Source organism: Mustela nigripes, chromosome 5, assembly GCF_022355385.1.
Source record: "Mustela nigripes isolate SB6536 chromosome 5, MUSNIG.SB6536, whole genome shotgun sequence".
In the NCBI taxonomy this organism is placed as follows: Eukaryota; Metazoa; Chordata; class Mammalia; order Carnivora; family Mustelidae; genus Mustela; species Mustela nigripes.
This window is the reverse complement of record NC_081561.1, coordinates 123,674,002-123,698,686: the sequence shown is the minus strand read 5'-3', so window position 1 is coordinate 123,698,686 and position 24,685 is coordinate 123,674,002. Positions and strand designations below refer to the sequence as shown.

At 41.3% G+C, this 24,685-nt stretch overlaps 1 protein-coding gene across 1 annotated transcript in view; it reads left to right on the top strand.

Moving 5' to 3' along the window:
- The first annotated feature begins 6,004 nt into the window (after positions 1–6,004).
- BVES (blood vessel epicardial substance) overlaps positions 6,005–24,685 on the top strand; it is a 34,274-nt gene continuing 15,593 nt past the window's right edge. The window contains exons 1-6 of the mRNA XM_059399262.1: positions 6,005–6,163; positions 9,964–10,200; positions 13,797–13,921; positions 16,733–16,920; positions 17,657–17,765; positions 23,956–24,123. Of these exons, the coding sequence (XP_059255245.1) occupies positions 9,975–10,200; positions 13,797–13,921; positions 16,733–16,920; positions 17,657–17,765; positions 23,956–24,123 (816 nt within the window). The 5' untranslated portion in view covers positions 6,005–6,163; positions 9,964–9,974. The remainder of the gene's footprint in view (positions 6,164–9,963; positions 10,201–13,796; positions 13,922–16,732; positions 16,921–17,656; positions 17,766–23,955; positions 24,124–24,685) is intronic.

The following is a 24,685-nucleotide window of genomic DNA, read 5'->3' as shown; positions in this document are numbered from 1 at the left end:
TTAAACAAAATAACCAACTGTGTCAGTTTGAATGTCATTAAAAATTTAGTCATTAAAATGACTAAATTGAAAAAAAATTCATAATACCAAATACTAGCAAGAATGTGAAATAACAGGAACTCTCTCTCATTGGTGGTGGGAATGGAAAATGGCACAGCCACTTTGGAAGGCCGTGTGGCAGTTTCTTACCAAGCTAGCATAGTCCTACTACACAATCTAACAATTGCTGTCCATGGTATTTACCGAAATGGGTTGGAAACTTGTCCACTCAAAAACCTACACACCAATGTTTATAGCAGATTTATTCATAATCACCATAATCACCACACACTGGAAGAAACCAAGATGTTCATAAAATGGTGAATGTGTAAACGAACTGTGTATATCCATCCTACGGAATATTATTCAGTGACTTTAAAAATGAGCTATCAAGACTCAAAAAAAAAAAAAAAAAATGGAGGAAACTTCAATGTATATATCTTAGGGAAAGAAGCCAGTCTGAAAACTCAATATTCTATATGATACCAACTATGTGACATTTTGGAAAAGGCAAAGCTATGGAGACAGTAAAAAATATCCGTGATTGCCAGGGGTTAGGGAGGGCAGGAAAGAGAGGGATGAATAGATGGCGGACAGGGGATGTTTAGGGCAGTGAAACTCCTTGCGATGATACTATAATGGTGGGTACTTGACATCACTAAAAGAAAACTCTATTTCCTCTCCTCATAACACTAGGCACCAAATGGGGTGGGGGTAGGGTAGTTCCCACACTAACCAATTCTCCAACTCTCCAGACTCCAAGCGGGTGTCTTACAATGCAATTCTGACTGAGTTAGGTGCACACCCTCAGGTTGGGTCTCAGTTCCACACGAGTACCTCCTTACTGCAGAGGCCAACCACAAGTAGTGGGCCCCCAGGGTCATACTTCTGTCTGACTTGGCTATAAATTGGGGTTCCCTTGACCTTGTCCTCAGGTTTGATAATTTTCTATAACAACTCACAGAACACAGGGAAACACATCTGCTGGTATGTAAAGGATATAATAAAGGATACAAATGAACAGCCAGATAAGAAAGTACACGGGGTAAGGTCCAGAAGGCTCCTAAGTGCAGGAAATTCTGTCCCTGTGGAATTGGGTTGTGCCACCTTCCCAGTAGGTGGATGCACTCTCCCAAGCTGAATAAAACTCCTTCGTTTAGGGATTTTTGTGATACTTCATCATGTAGGCAGCATCAATTATTCATTCAGTCCCCAGCCCCTCTCCCCTCACCAGTAGATGAAAGGTGTGGCTGGAAGTTCCGTTTCCAATCATGGCTTTGGTCTTTCTGGTGATCAGGCCCCATCCAGAAACTAACCAGGAGCTCACCCAGAGTCATCTCATTAGAACAAAAAATGTTCTTCTCACCCAGGAAATTCCAAGGGAGTCTAGGAACTCTGTGTAAGATGCTCCTATCATCCCCATCACTCGGGAAATCCCAAAGGCTTCGGAGTGCCATGTCAGGAATTGAAGGTCAAACACTGAATATTAGGAAAAAAAATGTGCCCCAGCATCCCATCACTCAAGAAATTATAGAGGTTTTAGAAGCTCTGTGAGCGGAACTAGGAAAAAACACCAAATGCATAGATTTCTTACTATGTCACAGGTGGATACCCAACATGATACATTTGGCAAAACCCATAGGGCTATACAATGCTGAACCCTAATGTAAGTTTTTTCATAATAATGTATCAACAGTGGTTCTCCATTGTGACAAACGTATCACATTAATGTAAGATCTTAATAACAGGAGAAACTCTGAGCCAGGGAGAAGGGGGTATATAGAAACTTCCTAGACCACCTGCTCAATCATGTATGAACCCAAACCTGTTCTAACAAAACAAAGTCTATTAATTTTTAATTTTTTTATTAATTTTTTATTTTTTAGATTTTTAATAGATTTTATTTCTTTATTTGAGAGAGAGAGAGCATGCACGTGCCAGTGGGGAGAAGAGCAGAAGGTGAGGAAGAAGGAGGGGGAAAGAATCTTCAAGCAGACTCCATGCTTAGCGCGGAGCCCCACCCGGGGCTGGATGGCACCACCCTGAGATCAGGAGCTGAGCCAAAACCAAGTTGGATGCTTAACCAACCGAGCTACCCAGGTTCCCCTTTAATTAATTTTTTTAAAAAAAGGAGAGGTAAAGAAATTTCAAAAGTCAACAATATTGGTTGTCAAAATGGTCAATGAAAAATTTGATGAAACATTTAATGCAAGGAACTAAGGTATACAAACAATCTAATTAAATTAAATTTAATAAAACTTAAATTTAATTAAATTTAATAGTCCATGTTTGATCAGAACTGTCTACCTAGAGACCATACCAGAAGAAGCTATGGTCTCCATAAAATGAGAAAGACTGCACTGATGTCAACCATGGGCAGATATGGATATGAAAGATAACGCTACATACTTTTAAAAACAGGGACTCCCTGAGGTCTTGTTTTATTTTCCCAAAACTTACTCCATCTGAACTTTGAAATTTCATCAAGGCTTTGTCTAGATAGCAAAAGCAGTCTAGGATGCCCATGAAGAAATAAAGGTAGTTGTAATTACTTCAATTTAAGCTACATTAGCCAGAGGTTTTGCAGAGGAGACAGGCTGGCCTTTATTTTGTCATTTATCCCTTGTATGTATGTTTTTAATTTTATACTTCTGTGAAAGTTACTTCCTTGCATGATATCAGTTTCCAAATAGTGTTCAGAATCTTTCAGTCTGACTTCTCCGTGACAAGCAGGAGGACACCAGGGAGCAGAGGTCATTCCCAAAACCAAGTTTTGTGTCTAAAATTCTTATCTTAAATTTTATAGAGCTATTATTATTCATACATCTGTGATAAGAAACTTACATATTAAATTATATTTTAATCCTTAGGTGCAGAATAGTGTGATACTTTTATATTTAGTTCAGCTTCTTCTTTCTATGAAACACATACTCAGAGAAAACACAGACTCTATCAAATGCCAGTTCTCAAGTCTTGGGATTTTGAATCCACTACTCTTTTATAAAAATATACAATCTTTATATGATGTATAGGCCTTAGAGGCATCTTATTCTGCCAGGTAAGGAATGAATGTGCTCTATACCAGCTGACTGTAACCATACCTCTGGAGTCTGGCCTTCCCATCTGCAAAAGCCAGAACCTGGGATATACTATTTTAATAAACGTGTTTTTAAATTACTATAAAAGTAACATACAATCATTGTAGAAAGTTTAGCAGAAGGAGAAGCAGGAGGAGGAGTGGGAGGAGTTGGAAGAAGGGTAGAGAGGGAGGAAGGAAGGAAAGAAAGGAGAGAAAAGAAAAATCATTTACAGCCTCAGCACTTTGAGGTAAGGAAGGTACGCATTTTAGAGCTTATCATGGATGATTTCTAATATTCCACACACCCCTGTCACTTGCCTTTTTCTACTTAGCATCTCTCCATGGGAAGCAATATAGCTAGAAATAGAAGGTAGCAGAAACATGTACCTAGTGGACAAAGGCGCAAGCTCTGGAACTAGACAGCCTGGTTCGCATCCTGGACCAGCTCTTTAGCTGGGCTACCTGGAGCAGACCACTCTGCCTCTCTGTTTCCTCAGCTTCCCATTTATGAAATGGTGATAATACAGTTATCACCATTTCTTCATAGAGTTCATTGTGAGGATTCAATGGCTTAATATTTCTAAACCACTTATAACTATACCCAGGACAAAAGTATACTCTATTATCAAAGGACAATAGTAAAGAACTAGAAAGTAACTATTTTAGGCTTTACTGGGGCATATGGTTTCTTTTGGAACTCCTCCATGCTGCCTTTGGAGCACTAAAGCAGCCATAAATGAGTGAGTATAGCTGGGTTCCAATTAAACTCAATGAACAAATGGGGCACCTGGGTGGCTCAGTGGGTTGGGCTCTGCCTTAGGCTCCGGTCCTGATCTTGAGATCCTGGGATCAAGCCCCGCATTGGGCTCCCTGCTCCCAGGGGAGCCTCTCCCCCTGCTTGTCCCTCTCTTAAATAAATAAGATCTTTAAAATAAATAAATAAACTCAGTGGAAATTGAGTTTGAATTTCATATAATACTCACACATCATGACATATTATTCTTTTGATTTTTTTGACCAATAAAAAATGTAAAAGTTGTATTAGCTATGCAAAAATGGATAGTGGGCAGGACCTTTCCACCATAGATCACCAGCCTCTGCTCTATATAATTAGCTGACAGTATTAGATTTCTAATAGTTCTCCAAAATTTTTTAAGTAGACTCCAATCCCAACATAGGGCTCTAACTCTTGACTGTAAGGTCAAGAATGGCAGGTTCTACTGATTGAGCCAATCAGCTGCCTCTCTACAGCATTTTTTTTTTCTTTGCCTGCTTAGAACAAGATTGTTTGAATGTTCTATAACTTACTTAGTCGCCTAAGGTTAGAATTTAGGTTATTTCCAGTGTTCTTTATTATAAGCCATTCTCCAATGCATATCCATGAAGAATCTTTGGGCACATACACTATTGTATCTACATCTTTAAATGTACTTAGCAGTAGCTACCAAATGGCTGGCAGAGTATCTAGAAAGAAACAGACTCTGAAGAAGTAGCCTTGAAAATGAACCTTGAGTAGTTATAACAAATTTCAAACACGTTAGAGAAGGAGGTTTATCAGTATAATATATATTCATATACATAGAACTCACTACATACAACATCCCATTCTAAGCCTCTTGCATAGATTAAATCATCTAGTCCTCAAAGCACTCTAATGAGGCACAGGTGCAATCATCATAGTCGTCATCACCATCCTTAAGGTACAAAAGAGGAAACAGAAGCACAGAAAAGCTAAGTAACTTTCCAAGGTCACACAGCTAGCTGGTGCCTGAGGCCGGTTTCAAACGCAGCCTGTCCGGCCTTAGGCCCCATGTTCTTGAACACGGTGTCGTCCTGCCTCTTTCTTGGAGAGACTTGGCAAGTGTGTACTTCCGGGTACCCACCTTGTAATGCACCTGTCGTCTTTTTCACGTTGAGATCATGTTTGGCACGCACCATCAACCTCATACTCTAATAAGCGGCACAAATTGTACCCCACGATGGGACATTTCGAGTGGAAACGGAATGTCCATCTAACCTTCTTCCTCTTTTGTCCTCCAGCCCCTCCCCCCAGAGCCAACTCCTCATTAATTCGCCCTGCATTTCTTACCCCAAATAGGTGTCCTCTGTGAAAAGTAAAGATTGACTGGAGCACACTTTCATATCTCGGTTTCCAACTTAGGGTCCCAAATCTACCAAATTCACTTGGCAATTTCGGGTGGAGCTTCGCTTACAGGGAAGGGCCCTGAACGGCCACGCGAATGCAAATTTCGAATAAGTGCCCTCCTTGTTTGAAAACGAACAGGGCTTGGGTCAAAGGTCCGTCCGGCGCGGCCCCGCGGCCCCAGGGCGGGCTTCCTCCGACCCCTAGCCGGTTCCCGAGGGTGGTGTCCTGCGTCGGTGCGAGCCAGCCAGCCTCCGCGGCACGGGCTCCGAAGCGGAGCTGCGCGCTCTCCCGGCCCTTCCTGCTGGTGCTGAGAGGCGAGCGAGTGTCCCAAAGAGGAGTTACGCGAGTGGGTCCTTCGACTTCGAGGGGAATGAAATTCTAGTTCTCATTTTTATCCTGCTTTCTCTCCCTGCCGGGGTCCTACCTCTGGAGTTAGCCCCTTGGAGAGGAGCCACCAACGCCGCGGGTCCTAGAATGCTGCCCGCCCCCCCACCGATGCCCAAACAAGGACAGAATCGAGAAGTAGAGAGGAAACGGGGAAAGAAAAAAGCGGGTGTTTCAAACTGATCACCGCGGTGCAGACGCGGCGGTCGCGCCGGAGCAGCGGGGCCGCGAGGCGCGCCGAGGCCCGGGGCTCCGCCCGCCGGGGGGCGCCGGGGCGGCGGGCGCCTGCGCGGTGCGGCCCCAGCCGGGGCAGCCACCGTCGCGATGCCTATTTTAGTCAAAGCCGCTGCCGGCGCGGGGACCCGGCACGGGCCAAGGAGGCTCCGGACCCGCGATCCGGGGAGGCTTTCGCCTGGGGCGCCCGTCGAGCCGCCGCGTCGCTGTCCCCGCGCCCTGCCACTGTCGCCCCAAACTTTGGCCAGCGCCTCCCGGGTTCGGTGCCAGGGACAAGCCAGGTAAGGAGCGGGAGGCGTAGCTGCCGGCGGCTCCCCCCGCGCGCCCGGCTATTTGCAGCCTCGGGCTCCCGGGGCTAAATCGGGAAGCGAAAGTTGGATCGCCGCTCCGCTGGGAGCAACTTTGTCAGCCCCGCGGCGGCTGCGGGTTCTTCGCGCCCGGGCCGCCGGAGTCCTGCCCTCTCCTCCCTCGCCGAGCCGTCGCCCTCGCGGGCTTCCCTGTTCTTGGAAGCCGCCTTCCTCCCATGTCTGGGGTCCACGGCCACAGACCCTCAGGCGTCGGCAGCTGCAGCACCGGGTCTGGCAGCGCCAGCGTCCCCGGGCGCCCCAGCCCCACTCGGGGGCTGGTTCCCGCGCTCTGCCTGGGACAAGCCCTTGGTGGGCTCGGCATCTCTTCGTCTGGCTGGACGCCCGGGTCTCCTGGCCCCTAAACCCCTAAGGCTCCACCTTGCCCTCTGTAGGGCCGCCCGGGGCTCCTGCGGAGGCTGCGCGCAGCGCGGCGAACTGTGTGGCCTGCCCTGGGCCGGCGCTGGGATTGCCAGGAGCTGCACGGGGCTCACCGCAGACCCCTCTTGGCCCGAGTCTTCTGGTCAAGGGCAACAATAGTAGACACTGATCATCTTTTAAGGAGCGAGGTGAGCGGGCTCCCTGGGGAGAACGGATGGCTGGGGACCCCGTGAACCTCGCCGCCCGCCCGCGCCCTGGTTTCTGAGGCTTTGGGAAACGTGTTGTTGGCCAGACACGTCCCAGAAATTGCTTGCTTTGAAACAAGAATAAGTGCGAAAAGACTCTTGGCAACGTCATGCCCTTTGCCATTCCGCGGAGGAGCGAAGCTTTGGGCCGATTTACAGAATGAATCAAGTCTGCCAGCACGACTTTTGCTCATTGCTGCCTTTTGGTTTTTGTAGTTTGGTAAAGGGTTAATGTTAGTTTCACCGTGTAGCTATTTAATCCTTCAGACACCTATTTGGAAATAAATAGATAAACAGCACTTTACGAGACCAGGTAATTAAAAAAATTAGACTCTGAAGAAATAATAGAACGAAAATTTCTCTTGATTCAGTCAAAATGAACCTGAGCGTTAACCAGTTTTTTAGTCTAGCCTGCCTCCTTAGACTCACTGTCTGTATAAGGATAGTTCAGTGTAGGGGCACCTGGGTGGCTCAGTGGGTTAAGCCTCTGCCTTCGGCTCAGGTCATGATCTCAGGGTCCTGGGATCGAGCCCCGAATCGGGCTCTCTGCTCAGCGGGGAGCCTGCTTCCCCCTCTCTCTCTGCCTGCCTCTCTGCCTGCTTGTGATCTCTGTCTGTCAAATAAATAAATAAAATCTTTAAAAAAAAAAAAAAAGGATAGTTCAGTGTAAACGACTTAAATCCATTGAAAGTGATCAAAGGGAGCTGAAACTGGTAAAATCCAGTCAGGATTATTGGCGATAGGTAACTGGCATTTCAAAATTGGCATGGAGATAATACACATAGATAAATAATAGAGATACAAATAAATAATAAATTATATAATAAATGTATTATACAGTGTTAGCTATTCTACAAGCTAAATGCATATAGAAAATAAAATAGATACGTATTTAAATACTTATACCCTTAATAAGGTGTGGCTCATCAAAATATGTTGTAGGATGATCCCGCCTCTTAAAGATTCCTATTGCTATTTCCTTGGTTCTTGTGTCAGTAGATTGTGGTTTTCCCTCTCATTTCTCTTAGAGCAGATGTTGGTACCTTTAGTGCCACTTGAAGAACGTTTAATAAAAAGCCTGATATTGAGCTAGAGTGGATTAGTTGGCAATACAGGTGCCATTGGGTGGAATATATATGAACTTATTATATAAATATGTATTAGAGCCTCAAGCTATTAAAACTTGAAGGAGGTTCAAAGACCACTTAGTCCCACCACCTCTATTCCCAGGAAGAAGCAGACACAAGGAGTGGAAGTCACTTTCCTTGACTTGCCAGGCTTACCCCTGGGCTTTTGGTCTAGAAACTGACTTTCTTAGTCCCAGGAATGCTGGGCACTTTCCTGCCTTTACTACTAAGGTTTGGGGAGACTGAAAGTGACTTCTAAAAATGTTTGTCGTGTCTGTGTCCCTTCCATATGGCTTTCAACTCTAGCATTCTCTGCAGAGGCCTTGGGTATACATAGATGGCTGTGACACTGCCTGTGCCTCATAGAGAACATAGGTTAGTTAGAAAAGCAAATAGGACACATTCTAAAACGCCATAGAAATGTAGTTAGTTTAGGTAATGTTAATGAATAAGCTGACACTGACACTAGTTTATGAGTGAGAGAGGTCCTTGAACATCATTCTCCTGCAGAAATTACAGGATTAATTCTCATTTGGTCCCTGAGAGCAAACTTTGTATAAATGGAGCTATTCAAATAATGATACCTCTCACCCCAATAGGGTTATAGTTTTATTGATTTAAAAATTTGGAAAGTAGCTGAATTTATGTAGTTTTTTTCCTTGTTGTGGAAAATCAGTATCTATGTCAACTATTTATCTTATATTATGAAGTATTTCAGAATTATATGAAGAGAGCTTTAATTGCCTTGATCATTTCACTCATAGTTTGTAATGCAAGGATGTTTTATCATCTTAAGAGATGTAGAATTCTTTTGGATTTGTCTAATAATATCCTTTCAAAATGCCCAATCTGTACCAATTATTCTACCACCTAAAGCCTTTACTTTGATATGGTGGGGGGGGCAAATATAAAAGTAAGTTAATTGTGTGATCTTATTATGGAAAGACATTATTAGATTAAATTTAAAGATATTTTTCCTCCCCGTTTGGAATTCTTTTTCTGAAACAGAATAATTCATATAATCTGAAAACCTATGTGGTTTTTGTCAGGGACCAATTTGTATAATTAATAATAGAAAGAGTTTTTTAAGTACCAGAGATGGAGGACAAGTAATTTAGTTAGGAAATGGTGCCACTTTGTGTTAAGGTTTAGGTAAGCATGTGCAAAATGTGTACTCTTTGAACTGTAGTTGCTACAGATTTTAATATGAAATAGTTGAACATATATTCATTACCTCTCCTACATATAAGTAAACCACAAGTTTACTACTTTGTAATTTGTAACATTGCTACCTAGTGGAGTTTTTATGGGAACGAAAGTATAGATTTAAATTAGACAATGAAAGGAAGAGTTAATTTTATATCGTATGTATAAATGATTAGTAGTGTATTTATTATGTGTATATATGATAATATAGAATGTATATGTGTATGATGCAATGATCTAATGACAGTATATAACTAGAGCCTTCTAAATATACTAAACCTTCAAGTAGTAAACATGAGAAGGTTAATTTTTTTGACATACTTAAATAATCAGTTTTTCCTGTTATTTTTTTCTGTGTTTGGATTCAGTGTCATAGTGGGAATGTGACGAAGACTTTGTAATTGCTGTGGCTTATGAACATTGGTGGTTATCTTTTAGAGTCATTAATTTCTCATTTCTCTCTCCCCCAACATGTATGTCTATATAGATATATATATATTAGTGAATGGTTGTGTACTATGCTAAATATTTTATATATTTTACTTCATTTCATTTCATTAGAAAGTCAAATGAGGTATTACTATCATCATTTAACAGATAAAGTAGTAACACTTAATATGTGACTAGTTGGAGTCAAACGTGGTTCTAATTCTTAAGCACCAGAAAAGTCTATCTAACCAACAATTAGTTCACAGAAATCATTTTGATACAATACATATGGGTAGAAAGAGACAGCTGCCATTTTTATAATTGTCCTTTTGTGTCTTTGTTTTTACAGGGATTTTCAAGATGAATTATACCAAGTCCAGCCCATTGACAGAATCGACTGCAATAGGTTTTACACCTGAGTTAGAAAGGATCATACCCGTGCCTTCCAATGAGACCACATGCGAAAACTGGAGAGAGATACATCACCTCGTTTTTCATGTAGCAAATATTTTTTTCACGATTGGGTTGGTTATTCCAACCACCCTTCACCTTCATATGATACTCCTTAGGGGAATGTTATCTATAGGTAAGTTTCCTAATCGAGACCTTTGTAACTTCTCTGGAACTGGCAATGGATGGGCTTTCTGTTGGGGGCTTCAGGGCATCTCTTGTCAGGTCTGTCGCATACCAAAAATACAGGTCTCTGTCAGCAAATTGGCAGCACGTTAATCAAGTAACTTGTAACGTAGGCCTTTACATGCCCTTATTTATTTTAGGCAAGACCGTGTGTGTTTTGTATATTGTTTAGATTTTCTAGATATCAAAAAATCCATTTGTATGTCTGAGTGTGTGATCCAAATCCTGGTTCTGCCACTTGCCAACTGTGTAACTGGGGCAGATGATTGAAACTTTCTGCTCCTCAGTTTTCCCATGTGTCAAAGGAGCGCAAAAACAATACCCCCTCTTAGGGTTGTTGTAAGAATTAAATGAGTGTGTGTGTGTGTGTGTGTGTGTGTGTGTGTGTGTTTGTGCACATGCATGCACGTGTGTGCATGTGTACACACACATATGTGTGATATTTGACTTCTTATAGCTCCTGGCACATAGTAAGCCCTATCCAGTCTTAACCATTGTTGTTTTAATAGGTTTCTTATGGCCTATAATGTGACACTGGGAACAAAAGCAATTTCCCAGACACAGTAGTTCAAGGAAAACTTTTTGGAGGGCTCCAGTAATCCTGATGAAGCATGTCAAATTGATTCACATCAAAATGCCAGAACAATTGAATGAATTATTTTAGCCAGTGATTCTTGACCAATGACTCTCTATGTGATTGTTTCTTTGGTGATTTATGTATTCAGGTATATTTTTGAGCACCTATAAGTTCTCAGGCAAAGACTGAAGAAGGAAGGGGAGCCTGGATGACTCAGTCTGTTAAGCGTCTGCCTTCAGCTCAGGTCATGATCCCAGGGTTCAGGGATCGAGCCCTGCATTGGGCTCCTTGCTCAGCGGGGAGCCAGATTCTCCCCTGCCGGCTGTTCTCCCTCCTTGTGCTCTCTGCCCCTCCCTCCCGCTGGTTCTCTGTGTCGAATAAATAAATAAAATCTTTAAAAAAAAAAAAAAGGACTGAAGAAGGCAGGGTCCATCTTTGAAAAGGATACTTTTTTTTGGGGGGGGGGCTGGAGACAAACAGATGGGCAGTCACGTGTGAGGTACTAGATGCTATGTTGTCGGTGTACACCCAGGGCCAGGGAGAAATGGAGAGGGTGACAGGCCCAGCAGGAAGGAGGAACAAGGTCACGCTGAGGAGATGACCCTGGAGCTGGCTTTTGGAAGCTGAACAGGATTTCTCCAAGTGTGAGTGTGTACAGTATCCAGGTAAAAGGCACAGAGGAGAGGGGAATTCAGCATAATAAGGGAAGATGAAGAGTAGCTCATTATGCCTGGGATACATGAAGAATTACAAGGAATGGTCAAAGTCAAGCCTGGAAGTGAGAGACAGGCTTCCAGTTATGGAATGAATAAATTATGGGAATAAAAGGCACAGCATAGGGAATCTAGTCAGTGATAACTATAATAGCGTTGTGTGGTGACAGATGGGAGCTGCACTTGTGGGGAGCTTAGCATAATGCAGAGAGAAGTTGAATCCGTGGGTTATACACCTGAAACTAAAGTAACATTATGTTTCAATTATACTCAAAATGAATAAATAAGTAGATATAGATGGATAGATAGATAAAATAAGAAAGGGCTGGAAGGGAAGCGAGATGGTAGCTTATGGATTTCTGCGTTACCTCTGAGTAAGGCAGGGATTGCAGCAAGCATTACACAGTGTTGAATGAAAAACTAAGCAAAACCAAGCCACACCCTATGAAAAGGCAAAGGCTAATTATGAATTTTTTAAAGATTTTATTTATTTGAGAGAAAGAGAGAGAGCACACACACGTGCACAGGAGCAGGAGCAGGGGAGGGGCATTGGCAGAGGGAGAAGCAGACTCCCCATTGAGCAGGGAGCTCAAGGAGGACCCGATCCCAGGATCCCAAGATCATGACCTGAGCCGAAGGCAGACACTTCACTGACTGAGCCACCCAGGCACTCCGCTAATTATAAATTTTAAGACACAGTTTTAGAGGTAGGATAGACCAAGGAGATCATCTAATCTGACCAAGAAGAAACCTGGAGAATTTCAATGACTCATCCAAAATTAAGAATGTGAGAATGTGGCCAAACCAGGACTATAATTCAGGTCCTTGTCTTCCCAGTCCGTCAAAGCATTATTTTTCCCTATCCTCTTTAATAATTTTTAAAATTCCACAAAATTTGCTATGAAATGTTATTTTAAGAACTTAAAAAGTTTTACATTTTGGTCTACTCAGATGCCCCAGATCATTCTGATGAAATAAAAATTGCAAATGGATAAGTTTTTAATGTGGGAGGTTAGCTTTTATGTGCATATATAGTTGATATATTTGTATCATATTGATCATTTTATTATAAGTTAAAAATATATATGGACTCTCCCACCACAAATGGATCAAAGGAAACTGGGACTTTTCCTAAAGTGAGAGAATTGATTAAAGGAAAAAAAAAGGCAAGAAGTTTTCCAGAGGTGAATGGAAAATCATCAAATAAAAAATTCAAATGGGTAGAAAATCTTGGTAAAATATGCAGGCTCACCAATGATCATGGAAATGCAAAACAAAATAAAACCTCAGTATCAAATTAAGAGCTTTCAAATTTTGTAATATTAAGAACTTGATAGTGGCATTCCCAACTAGTAGGATTACAAATATCTATATACCTTTGGGAAAAAATTCTTCAGTCTCATCAAAAGCTATAAAGTTCATTTCCTTGACTTACTGTCAGGTAATCCACCCTAAAGAAATAGTCAGAAAAACATTAATTCTTAATGTATAAAGGTGTTTTGGTGATGTATCAAAACTTATACGCAAAAAATCTCATCTGTTTACCAGTTGGGAAATGGTTAGATAAATTAGGGTTTAATCAGTTACAGTCATTAAAAACTATGTATATGAAGAGTTTTAACAAAATAGGGAGATTACCACAATAAGTAAAAAAAGTAAGAAAGTGGGTTTTAAAATTTTGTATACTGTAGGTTTGCCATCAGGTAAAAATGCATCAAGACTGTAAGGAAGTATTAGGTATCAACAGTAGTAGAATTGTGGGGGGTTTTTCTCCTATAAAATATATTTTCTACATAAATTTTCTGCAACAAAACATGTTTTTCTTTTGTAGTAATAAGACAAAAAACCAAAATGGAACTTAAAGTAATGCTTGGCTTAGGTTTTTCTTTTTTTTTTTTTTTTTAAGAGCGAGAAAGAGAATGCAGACGTGTGTGTATGCACAAGCAGGATGAGGGGCAGAGGGAGAGGGAGAGAGAGAAAGATGGGCTTCCAAGCAAGGCCTGGCCCAGTGTGGATGGGAGGTGGGGGGAAGTGCAGAGGTGGGAGGGTACGGGGGTGGCTTTATCTCAGGACGGTGAGTTCATGACCTGAGCCAAAATCATACTTAACTGACTGAGCCACCCAGGTGCCCGTGGCTTAAGTATTTCTAAAATGTGTTGTTTTTTTTTTTTTAAATATGCAGAGGATATCAAATGTATTAAGCTTCATCCTGATGCTATTGAAGACATCTAACACATTGACTTTGTTACTCAACAGGATGTACCCTTTATATTGTCTGGGCCACTCTCTACCGATGTGCCTTGGATATCATGATCTGGAACTCCGTATTCCTGGGTGTCAACATTTTGCATCTGTCATATCTTTTGTACAAGAAAAGACCGGTAATTACTAAAATTAATGTGGAGGAGATTTTAAAAGAAGAGATTTTTAAAGCCAAAAAGCTTTTAAAGTGCTTTGTTAGACTTGAAAATGAACATGAACATTTAACATCTTTAATCCCCTTAGTATCATTTCTTCGATTTGTTTGTATATGTCTGAAAGGGAAATATTTGAATCCCATGAACTTTGTTCTACAAATGAGTCTTTTTAAAAAGATGCATGTATTTATTTTAGAGAGAGAGAGCAGGCGGGAGGGGCAGAGGGAGAGGGAGAAAGTCTCATGCAGACTCCGCACTCAGCAGAGGTCCCACACAGGGCTTCACCCCACAACCCCAAGGTCATGACCTGAGCCAAATCCAAGGGTTCGGGTACTCAACCAACTCTGCTACCCAGACACCCCTACAAAAGAGTTCTTTAAAATTTTTTACATCATTAAGGCAATTTACACATGAGAGAACATTTTTTGTCATATAACTCATTATTTCTTTTGTCTATTGATTTTTAAATGTCACTTAGAAATATCTTTGCCCAGCTGTAAAATTAATTACTCATGGGCAACTTCCTTGAACATACTAATGATTTACAAATAGTTCCTGCTATTTTGTAAATGTAATGACTTTATTTTTTTCATTACATTATGCCCAAAATATTCATTTAAGAAAATCATCATTTTGGGAGGGTATTGCCAAAACACTAATATTTAACCTTTTTCTCAACATCCTGTTGTGTTTCCTTGGTCATTCCAAGAACCAAAAGATGTAAATAGGATACGAAAGCAGTGTGGCTTCTAGAAATCACTCCCTGTTTACTAATGTTCAAAGTACACACTAATGGTTCAAAATACACACAATTATTAAGTAAGGTAAAAGATACAGGTCTTGTCCTCATGTTCAGTGCCAGACATGTGCACAGAAAACAAGACATTTCACAGGAAATGATCGCTTGAATGATATAGATGATACAAGTAATGGGCGTTCTACTAAAGTGTAACCTCAAACATTGCAACCCAGCCCATTTTGCTTACTATATGAGTTCTCTCTAGGTTCCCCTGTGTCATAAACAACTTGAAAGTCTCAGTGACAGGTCCTTTCTCTCACCCACCTTATACGTGGACTCTAGCAATTGTGTGTCAGCTGTGATTCTGGGCTGTGTCTTCATTCCAGGGTCTCTGCTGAAGCAGCAGCTTCTGTTGAGACATGTGTTCTCATGGCAGAGAAAAAAGTACAAGAGAACAACAGAGAAAGACCTGGCGTCTCTTAAAACTTCTCCACAGAAGGAACATAACATCAGTTTTATTCACACTCCATTGGCTAAAGCAAACAAAATGGGCAAGAGTGATAGTGTGGGAATGGGCTGGGGTCAGGGAATGAATAATCCTTTCACCAGGGATGGGAGAAGCAATTACTTGGAAATAACAGTATCATCTACCACCTTAAGGTTGTTTTTCAAATTCCTGTCAGCCATGATTGTCACATAACAAGTGCTCAGAAAAACACGTGATGAGTGATAGCTTTCACAAGAAGAATTAAGAAGGCTTCATGAAGGAATTGGGACTTGAGCTAAGACTTGCAGAATGAGCAGATTATGAATTTGAGTTTTAGATTCAGTTCCTGTGTTTATTACTAGGTCACATAGGCTAGTGTGTATCTCGAAAGTAGGACATATTTGTGAGTAAACTATCTTAAATCCTCATTACTAGAACTCTGAGGTAGAGGAGGTAGATGGTAGTGATAATGAGGATTATAATTTCTATCAGAACTTGCTGGAGCCCCAAGCTCTGATCATAGGTTTAGAAGTTGCTGATGTGGTGATGGCAGTAGCATCAGGTAAAAACACTCACACAGTATCTGTGTTTTTGTTTCTTCTTGTATTATAAGCCTACTTTCTTGAAAAGTATCAGTGCCGGTTCTTTGTTAAAATGAACATGGCAAGAGCATCGCAAAGGCTGTAGAGACATCTGAGTGGCCATCATGATGTGGATCTATAAACTTTAGAGTGTGGCTGTCGTGGATTTCATTGGGACAGATGATCTTTTGAGTCCCAAAGTTCATTCACATCTTTCCAGTTTTCCCAGACTAATGCTGGGCCCCAGTATGGCGTGTGACCTGGGTCTTATCTAACAGCAGAGGTGATTCAGCGATTTTGCTTTTCCCTCCCTCCAACAGCCAGACTTAATTCGGCGGGCTCTTGTTCTACAGAGTATTTTACTTTAAGAAGAAATTGCTACACCAAAACCTTTTACTCTCTTTGCTTGGCTTCAGAATAAATAAATCAGAAGCAATGATCGCAGCTGTGGATGTTTGTTTTCCTACTGTGATGCATTAAACAATACTTAGAATAGGCAAAATGCTTAATGCATGTATTTTCATAGATCTCTCCCAAGTTGATCCCTATTTTATGTGCTAATGTTTTGCGATAACATTGAAAAGTTCACGAAATTTCTTTCTGTGAAACAAAATTGTTATAAAGACAAAATGGTTCTGTGTTATTTTAAGGAAATGCTAAGATTGGAAAGGTCTATGTTGTGGTTAACATTCAAAACCTCCACAGCTGCTCTGCAGTGCATGGGAAGAGATGTGATCAATAGTGCAAATCTTTTCCATATGCTCTTGGAGTTAACTGCAAAAGTGCCCTTTGAGCATCTAAGCTTATGCCATTGCTTCCTGTCTGTGTATGAGTCCATTGAATGAAATGCAGAAGGGCCATGGTGCGCGTTGCAGATCTGTTTCTTCTCAAGCCTGTATCGAGACGGCAGAAGCCAGTGCTCCGCTGTGGCTGTGTTATGGCAGCATCTGGTCATTGCTGCATTTCAGGTAAAGATTGAGAAGGAACTCAGTGGCATCTACCGCCGACTGTTTGAACCACTCCGTGTGCCTCCAGATCTGTTCAGAAGATTAACCGGCCAGTTTTGTATGATCCAAACCTTAAAAAAGGGCCAGACGTATGCTGCAGAGGATAAAACCTCAGTTGATGACCGTCTGAGTATCCTTCTGAAGGGGAAGTAAGTGTGCTCTGGAAATTGAAATTCCCAGATCGCCTGGAGTCTTCTCATGTCCCCCAGAGGAGGGAATGACTAGAAGGGAACCATGCAGATCTTCAGGTCACAGAGTTTGTTGGTGGTAAAATCCCATTTTATGACTGCATTTTAGAATAGTACAGAGCAACAGGTTAGAGTTACATAGAATTGACCGCGTGGAATCTTGTGGATGTTAGGATTTCCACCTGTGAACATTTTGAATCTTTACTGACCATTTTTTCTTTTTTCCCTTTAAGTTAATGAGTCAACATTGAAGTAGGTTTAAGTTAGGCATTAAACTTCCAAGCATGTGCTTGTTTCCCAAGTGATTTGTTTATTTTTTGAATATCACAAAAATACAACTTCTAGGAACATCAGCCTTGTGAGGAGAGAGTCACTATATACTGTTTCGGCATAATTATTAATATCAACCCTTTCCTTCTCAAAAGTATCTGATTTTGAGTAATAAATTTATGGTTACTCTAGCTATATGGGTAATGACATCCATGGGAAGGCACATGTCTTCTCAGTAGTGGAACCTGTCTTTTATTTTTTTCTTGTTGATGAAATTTATATTGAAGTAAATATTTATGCTTAGAATTATTTTTTGTCTCTATGGAGTCTTTAAAACTTCAGTACAAAATGTCAACACGTAATATTAAAGACCAGAATGTTATTTGTGAAATATTATGTGTTTATTAATATTAATTTCTGTTATCAGAATGAAGGTTTCCTATCGAGGACATTTTCTGCATAACATTTACCCCTGTGCCTTTATAGATTCTCCTGAATTTAGATCAACTCAGATGCACAAAGGTGAAAAATTCCAGGTATGTTTTGTCATGATTTTCAGAAGATTGGAACTAGTTCTTGTCTCATTTGAAATCCAAAAGATACTGATAGAAAAGTGATCTATTGAAAAAAGAGATTACCATATGGTACATATACATATAGCATGACCCCATTTTCATAAAACTTAAAAAAATAGTATCGCTACGTGCATAAAAAGAGGTCTAGGAAGATATAAACTACTTTGACTGTAGTGTTCACACTGTTATTTCTGGGTTGTGAGTTTGGCTACTTTTTTATTTTCTTCCTTTTGGTCTATTGGAATTTTTATAATTTTTTTGTAGAAAACATCTAGTGCTTTGATTATGGGAAGAAAGGAAAATGCCAGTTGTAGATATTCAGTTGTTCCTAAAACATGTGATTGGTTACTTTTACTGGGAAAAAAAAAATAGAAGCCGGCTTTGCCCTAGAGATCATCTTTAATTAATCCTTCTGAAAAAACTAATGACTTTGCTCTTTTATATTTAATGACTACCTTAAGGACAAAAGATGAAGTTCTTTATGGCTAAAAATTACTCCATCATGTGGCATTTTGGTTTTATTCTGTAAGCATCCAGCCCTCCTATTTTGTTCCCCACTTACCTGATAGGAGAGTAACCAAGAAACTGGGGGAGAGTTCCCTTCAGTCTCAGCCTCCAGGGAAACAGCAATAAGGAAATATCCTGAGAAGATCCTGAGCAGGAGTATAAATGTGTGTAAGTAGGAAACGGAATAGAAGGGAGGTTATCACCGCAGGGAGGGAATGTCAGGGTTTCTTGATGACACATCATATTTCTTACCTCAATTTGGGTGACATACACTTTGGGAGGCCACATGGAGATAAAAGGGAAAACTGACAGACATACGGTTGAGTTTCATCGAGCTTATATGGTTGAGGCCCTGCCCCACTCCTCTGCCACCTGAGTAACAGGTCTGAATAATTGCACGACCTGCGCAAGTTACATGTATTTACTACAAGGTCTCATGCAAGTTCATTGACGGGGTGTAGCACTGTTCCCAAGCTGGCTGAACTTGAGATACAGAAGTGGAAAGTTCGTGCTATATCATGGCTTCTCGAAGTTACACTCTCACCTTGTGTTTGAGAGGGTCATCCGTGCACTGAGACCTATGTTCTTACTGTGTCTTTCATCACCACCATCTACAAACGAGTACAAGGCTCCTCTTCCTCTTTCCTTTCACCTGCCTTCCTTACAATTTCTTCTTCCAAAGCCCATTTATCTTTTGCATCCATTTCTCTGTGTAGAATAACAAGGAACATTACACAATAACTCAGTCTCTGGATAACCCTGAAGAGACTGGAATTTGGAGGGGGGAGTGAAAACAGACCCCTCTTTGTTTCTAGAAGCAGTGCTACCTGAGAGGTCAGGCATATGAACACGTGCTGTCTTCTCCATTGGACATCAAATTATAGTTTCATTAAGTTAACAAAAAGGAAAGCCTACCACGAGCTGGTTTCTTCTTGGGGACTAGGGATTAGGATTTGGTAGTTGAGAAATGTTCTTGATAATTGCTGTGGAGATCCCAAAATCATGACCAAGATCGAGGTATTGTAGCTAGGAAAGGATATTTATTCAGCCTTTCCAACACCAGCCATCTTTTGTTTGCACAGAGGTGGTGTGGCATCTTCTGATTGGCCAGTGGATAAATACCACTTTAGCATCACGGAACCTGTGTCCTGCACAGTTGAAACAGGCTCCCTCCAAGCAAACCCTTGGGAGAGCTTGTGTTTTGATTGTTCACAAAATGTTCCCATTGGCAGATACTCAGGAGTAAAAATAGCTGTTGCACATCTGGGTAGAAGTATGCAGTGCCTCTTTCTGAAGCAAGCTCCCCAGTGAAACACGGAGCCTGCTCTGACGTCACCACCTGTGCCCGTAGCAGGGGACATTTGACAGTGTCAGTGCCCACTCTCCTCCACGTACATGCTTGTACCTGCTACTTCGCTTTTCTTTAATTCTGAACAACTCAAAATATTCTGAAAAGGAGCTCCTACCTTTGAATTTTTATTTCTTTAAATTCCTCTTTGGTAAGGGTACTAATGAATTAAGAAATAGGGTGGAAAGAGAAAAGAAAGGCAAGTGGGCTCAGTGACTGCCTCTCAAGCTTGCGCAGCACATGTTGTCTGGGTGCACGTATGACCGTTATGAGAGGCACAGGGACAGAGCTGAGAAACAGATTCAGAGCCGGAACTCACAGGTGCCGTTTTGGTCCTTACCCACCAAAGTTGCTGCTTAGAACTCTTGAGAGCCTCTTGGGTATCTTTATTACAAAAGGCAGAAGTAGTCTCTTGTGTTTGGTTTCTTCTTCATGCAGCTGTTTTATGTCAAGTGAGCTTTGCCCTTTTCACATTTATCTTTTATATTCTGTCTCCCACTGTTGCTTTCCCCTGGTCAGTTGCATATGCTGTGCTAAGAAGCCTGAAAACCAAAGCTTTATTGGTTTTAGGGGAAGAAGAACGTCTTAGAGACCCCAGCCCTCACGAAATCAATGAACACTAAATTTTCACCTGTATTTATAAGATTTCATTTATTTATTTGACAGAGAGAAAGATCACAAGTAGGCAGAGAGGCAGGCAGAGAGAGAGAGGAAGGGAAGCAGGCTCCCTGCTGAGCAGAGAGCCCGATGCGGGGCTCGATCCCAGGACCCTGAGATCATGACCTGAGCCGAAAGCAGAGGCTTTAACCCACTGAGCCACCCAGGCACCCAAATTTTCACCTGTATTTAAGCCGGACTTTATCTTAGTGTTAAGTAAATCTTTTGGCTAAGCTGTGAAGCCTGTTGATCTACCAGCTTTGACCCTGCTATATTCTAGTGCTTAGGAGAACTCTAAGCATTGGTTGAACAGATGAGTCCTAGGACCTTTTCAAGTTCCTGATGTGCGAAATGTTATAAAATACGTGAAGAAAAATAAAAAATTCTCCCCTGAAGACTGTGAAGCAGTCATACTCTTGAACAGCTGTTTCCAATCCTGACACATGTGGCAATTCCCCGAGACACCCTTGTTCCTGTGTAATGTCTTCCCGTTCTGTGAGGGTGTAGAATCTAAAGGGAGGGACAGGCCTAATGCCTTGATGTAATCAAGGCAAACCTGAGGCAAACACTTCGTCCCCTCCTCTCCCTGAAAGAAATCCTTTTGTATCTCCCATTGCCATGCTTGCATTTATGTCCTCAATAAAACCCTTCCCCAGAACTGAAGCATGGTACTCCTGAGGTACCCAAATGACTTGACGAGTGAATTTATTTTACAGAAGCTTTAAAAATTCTTATATTGCTTTATAGAAATTCCTCATTAAAATATGTTTTACTTGGCTGTTGTGATAGGAAGTCATTAAACACAAATATCTACTTGGCAGAAATGAAGCATTAGCCATCGTGTAAAATGACCTCCATCAATATGCTAATAGCCACGTACTTCCAATCAAATGCCTGCACTAAGGGACTTACAAGATACTCACACAAACTGTAGGTATAGCTTATTATTTGAATCCTATTGCTAAATCTAAATTTAATAATAATTTGCACAGGTTTAAAGTATTTTTCAACCATCAACAAGATATGTATTTGCTAAGCAAACAATAGTATCAGAAGTATCTTTGCCTCTGAGGAAACTTGAGGTTGTTGGAATGGTTGAAAAGAAGTCAAATGCACTGTATGTCACCTAGGTACGATTCCTTTTTCTTTTCCTGGATGACTTCCAGCTCCTCTAACTTCTGACTGCATCACACCTTTCTTGTCCACGGATGACCTCTTTGGCAAACGAGGAACCTCCAACTCCTAACCCTTTCTTCAGTGCTTGGGTACAGGGCTGTGCTATAGTGAGTCCCAGTGCTCACCTTTCTTGAATTACTCCTGTGGAATATTATTCAGTGGCCTCATGTTTATTTACCCATCTCTTAGTGTTTCTGGGAACTCCTCAGTACTGGCTCGAGCTTATACTTCTCTTCTTAAGAAAATTTTTTACGGGGGTGAGGGAGTCAGATGTCTTTACTTACTACCATCTTCCTCCACTAGAATGTAGGCTTCATGACATTGTGTTCAGCTGTTCTTTGTATGAAGAACTCTTAATGGAATCTGAGCCGACCTGGTGGTCACTTAGTCAAATTACTTTCAGTGTGATCCTGTTGCTGAATATTGGACACATTAGGTAGGGTTTGGCCTAGTGGGAAAAGATGTCTGGGCGCGAAGTCAGAAGTACTCAATTCCACCACTAGTCAACATGTGTTCATGAATACGTTTTTTGGTTCTTGTCATTTGGCATCTGAAATATGAGGAAGACTACTACTTGCCTTATCTGAAAGGCAATTTGGAGGCACTTACTACAGATGTTAAAAAACCTAAATGTTTAAAAGTGCAATAAATGTATAAACTCAGTGGCAGTATGTGTGTCATTCCCTGAAGTTTCTCTACCCTTGCTCCTGTTCTATATTTGCCGAAACAATTATTGTGTTTTGACATAATTGTCAATTACGACACCACCGAGGGGGGGTATCAGCTTCCTTCACTAGAGTGTGAGCTTCCCAGGGCAAGGCTCTTGTCCTTGTTCACACTGTAATGTCAGTGCCTTTAACAGCGTCTAGTATAAAGTAAGTGCATGACGTGTGTTGAAAGAATGAGTAGAATTTAGTTTTTTATGGAGTCACAGAGCTGATGATGCGTTTCTTGAATCCAAATGTGCCTGGTTTTGGAGATTCCTGCCCTTAATATAATCAATAAGTACAAATTTTTCCCCCGGGAGTATTGACCCACTTTTTAAAGTAGCCAAACCCTGTAAGTTGCTAAAGGTCAATTTTCAGCTATTGATGTTAGTTGCAAAGCTGGGTTTTCCATTTTCTCTTTTCGTAGACATAAATACCCCTTCATCCTCAAAACTATGTTTAATTTTGTGACAAACCAAGGGGAAATGGTGCCTTTGGAAACATTTGCTCTGAGGCTCAGATAACAATTTCACGTGAATTAAAAAAACCCTTTATGAATTTACCTGGACTGAGATTGGGTTTAACTCTGAGGATATAAACATGGATTTTTGCCTTCAACAGTACTTGTGTTCAGTTGTTACTTCCTTCGTATAACAAATGTACACTGAGAACCACTCTGTGTTGGGAGCTGGGCATTCAGACATGAACTTGCACAGCCCCTGCTCTCAAGAGTGCCTGGTGGAGACAGATGTGTCCCCAGATGAGTGTGGGTTCTGTGATTTCGGTGCCACATGGAGTTCAGCGGAAGAGTACTCCTTGATGACAGGGTACCCGTGTGCGAGGAAGGACTTCCTGACGTGGAGCTGTGAGGGCATAACCCCTCACTCTGGAGAAAGAAGTTATTTGAAAAATCTCGAGCTCTGTGCGGTACAATTACAGGATTTTCCACTTTGCTGTGGAACAATGTTCTAGGAAAAGATATAGTCTCCCAATCCTGAGCTCCCAATATAGTCTCCCAATCCTGGGGGATCTCTGTGTGAGTCCCCAGTACCCTGGGGCTAGCCCTGAAAGGTCACACTCAAGAAATACCTGTGACTAAAGGACCCAGAGGAGGACCCTCACTAGCCACATTCCTCAGCTAACAGCCTGGATTCTAAAACCAGTTCACAGGAGTTAGTTTTCTGCTTCACCAGGGTGTGTTTGCAAGGTTGGCAAGGCAGAAGGTCTTTCATCTATAACTTGCCTCAGGGATCTTACCTTAGTACTGTTGCCTGAAGTCATATTCTTAAACCTCTGTTGTAATCATCTGGATGTAAGGAAATATTTAACCATAAATTCTATGTCTAACTGGAACATTGGTCTAGTACAGACTATTAGTTTTTTATGGAGTCATAGAGCTGATGATATGTTTCTTGAATCTAAACGTGTCTGGTTTTGGAGATTCCTGTCCTTAATATAATAAATAAGTACAAACTTTACTCCAGACCTCACACCAGACCTCACGAAACAGAACAACAACAAAACTTGGAGAATTTGCTTTTGGTTTGTAGATTTCTTGATTTTAACCTGAATTTAAATATGATTTTATAATAGCTATAGAAGTTTGCGTGTCTAGATCTTGCTTTAACTTAACTAATATGAAAAATAATTGCTTTAATAATATTCACTAAATTACTCTATTCTTCCTTTCTCCAAAATTATTGTACTCATCATTCATAAACATACTTTTTCCTTCCTATGTCTGTTTCTCGGACAGGTCACCATCATTGCAGATGATAACTGCAGATTTTTATGCTGGTCAAGAGAAAGATTAACTTATTTTCTGGAATCAGAACCATTTCTATATGAAATATTTAGGTATCTTATAGGAAAAGACATTACAAATAAGCTCTATTCATTGAACGATCCCACCTTAAATGATAAAGTAAGTGGGTTTTTTTTAATGAGTGTGTTTATTTTGTTAAACAATGATGTATAGTGAAACGTACCTCACTTTATGCAATACCTATTTTTCTGAATTTTCATGTATTCATCATGTTTTAAGTAAAGCGGGGATGCTTATAATATAGAGACCTTTTGAGGGAGTTGTTTCTCAAGAGGATGGACATATTTTGTAATTATTATATTTGCCATCACCTGGTGAGGTGTCGCTAAATGTCAGGGACCTCCGTTTGTGGTGATGTGGTGCTGGTCTCTCACGAAGAGTCTTTTAATCAGTCTAAGGAAGACAGTACGTGAGTTGGAGGTAGGGACGGGGTGGGGGGGTAGAGGCGACCAGGAGGGCAGCGTAGCTGGGAGGCTGCTGACTGGTCACTGCAGTGAGCAGGAACTTGGCATTTTAACACTGGTGTCCTCCAATTTGGGACATCCTCATGGTCAAGCCCCCTCCCAGAAAGCCCATAAGTGACTAGTCAGGGAGGGGAAGGAGCCTGTGGCAGTGCAGTTAGGAATTTCAGAGCTGTAGGCATCTTCTCCAGGTTGCAATG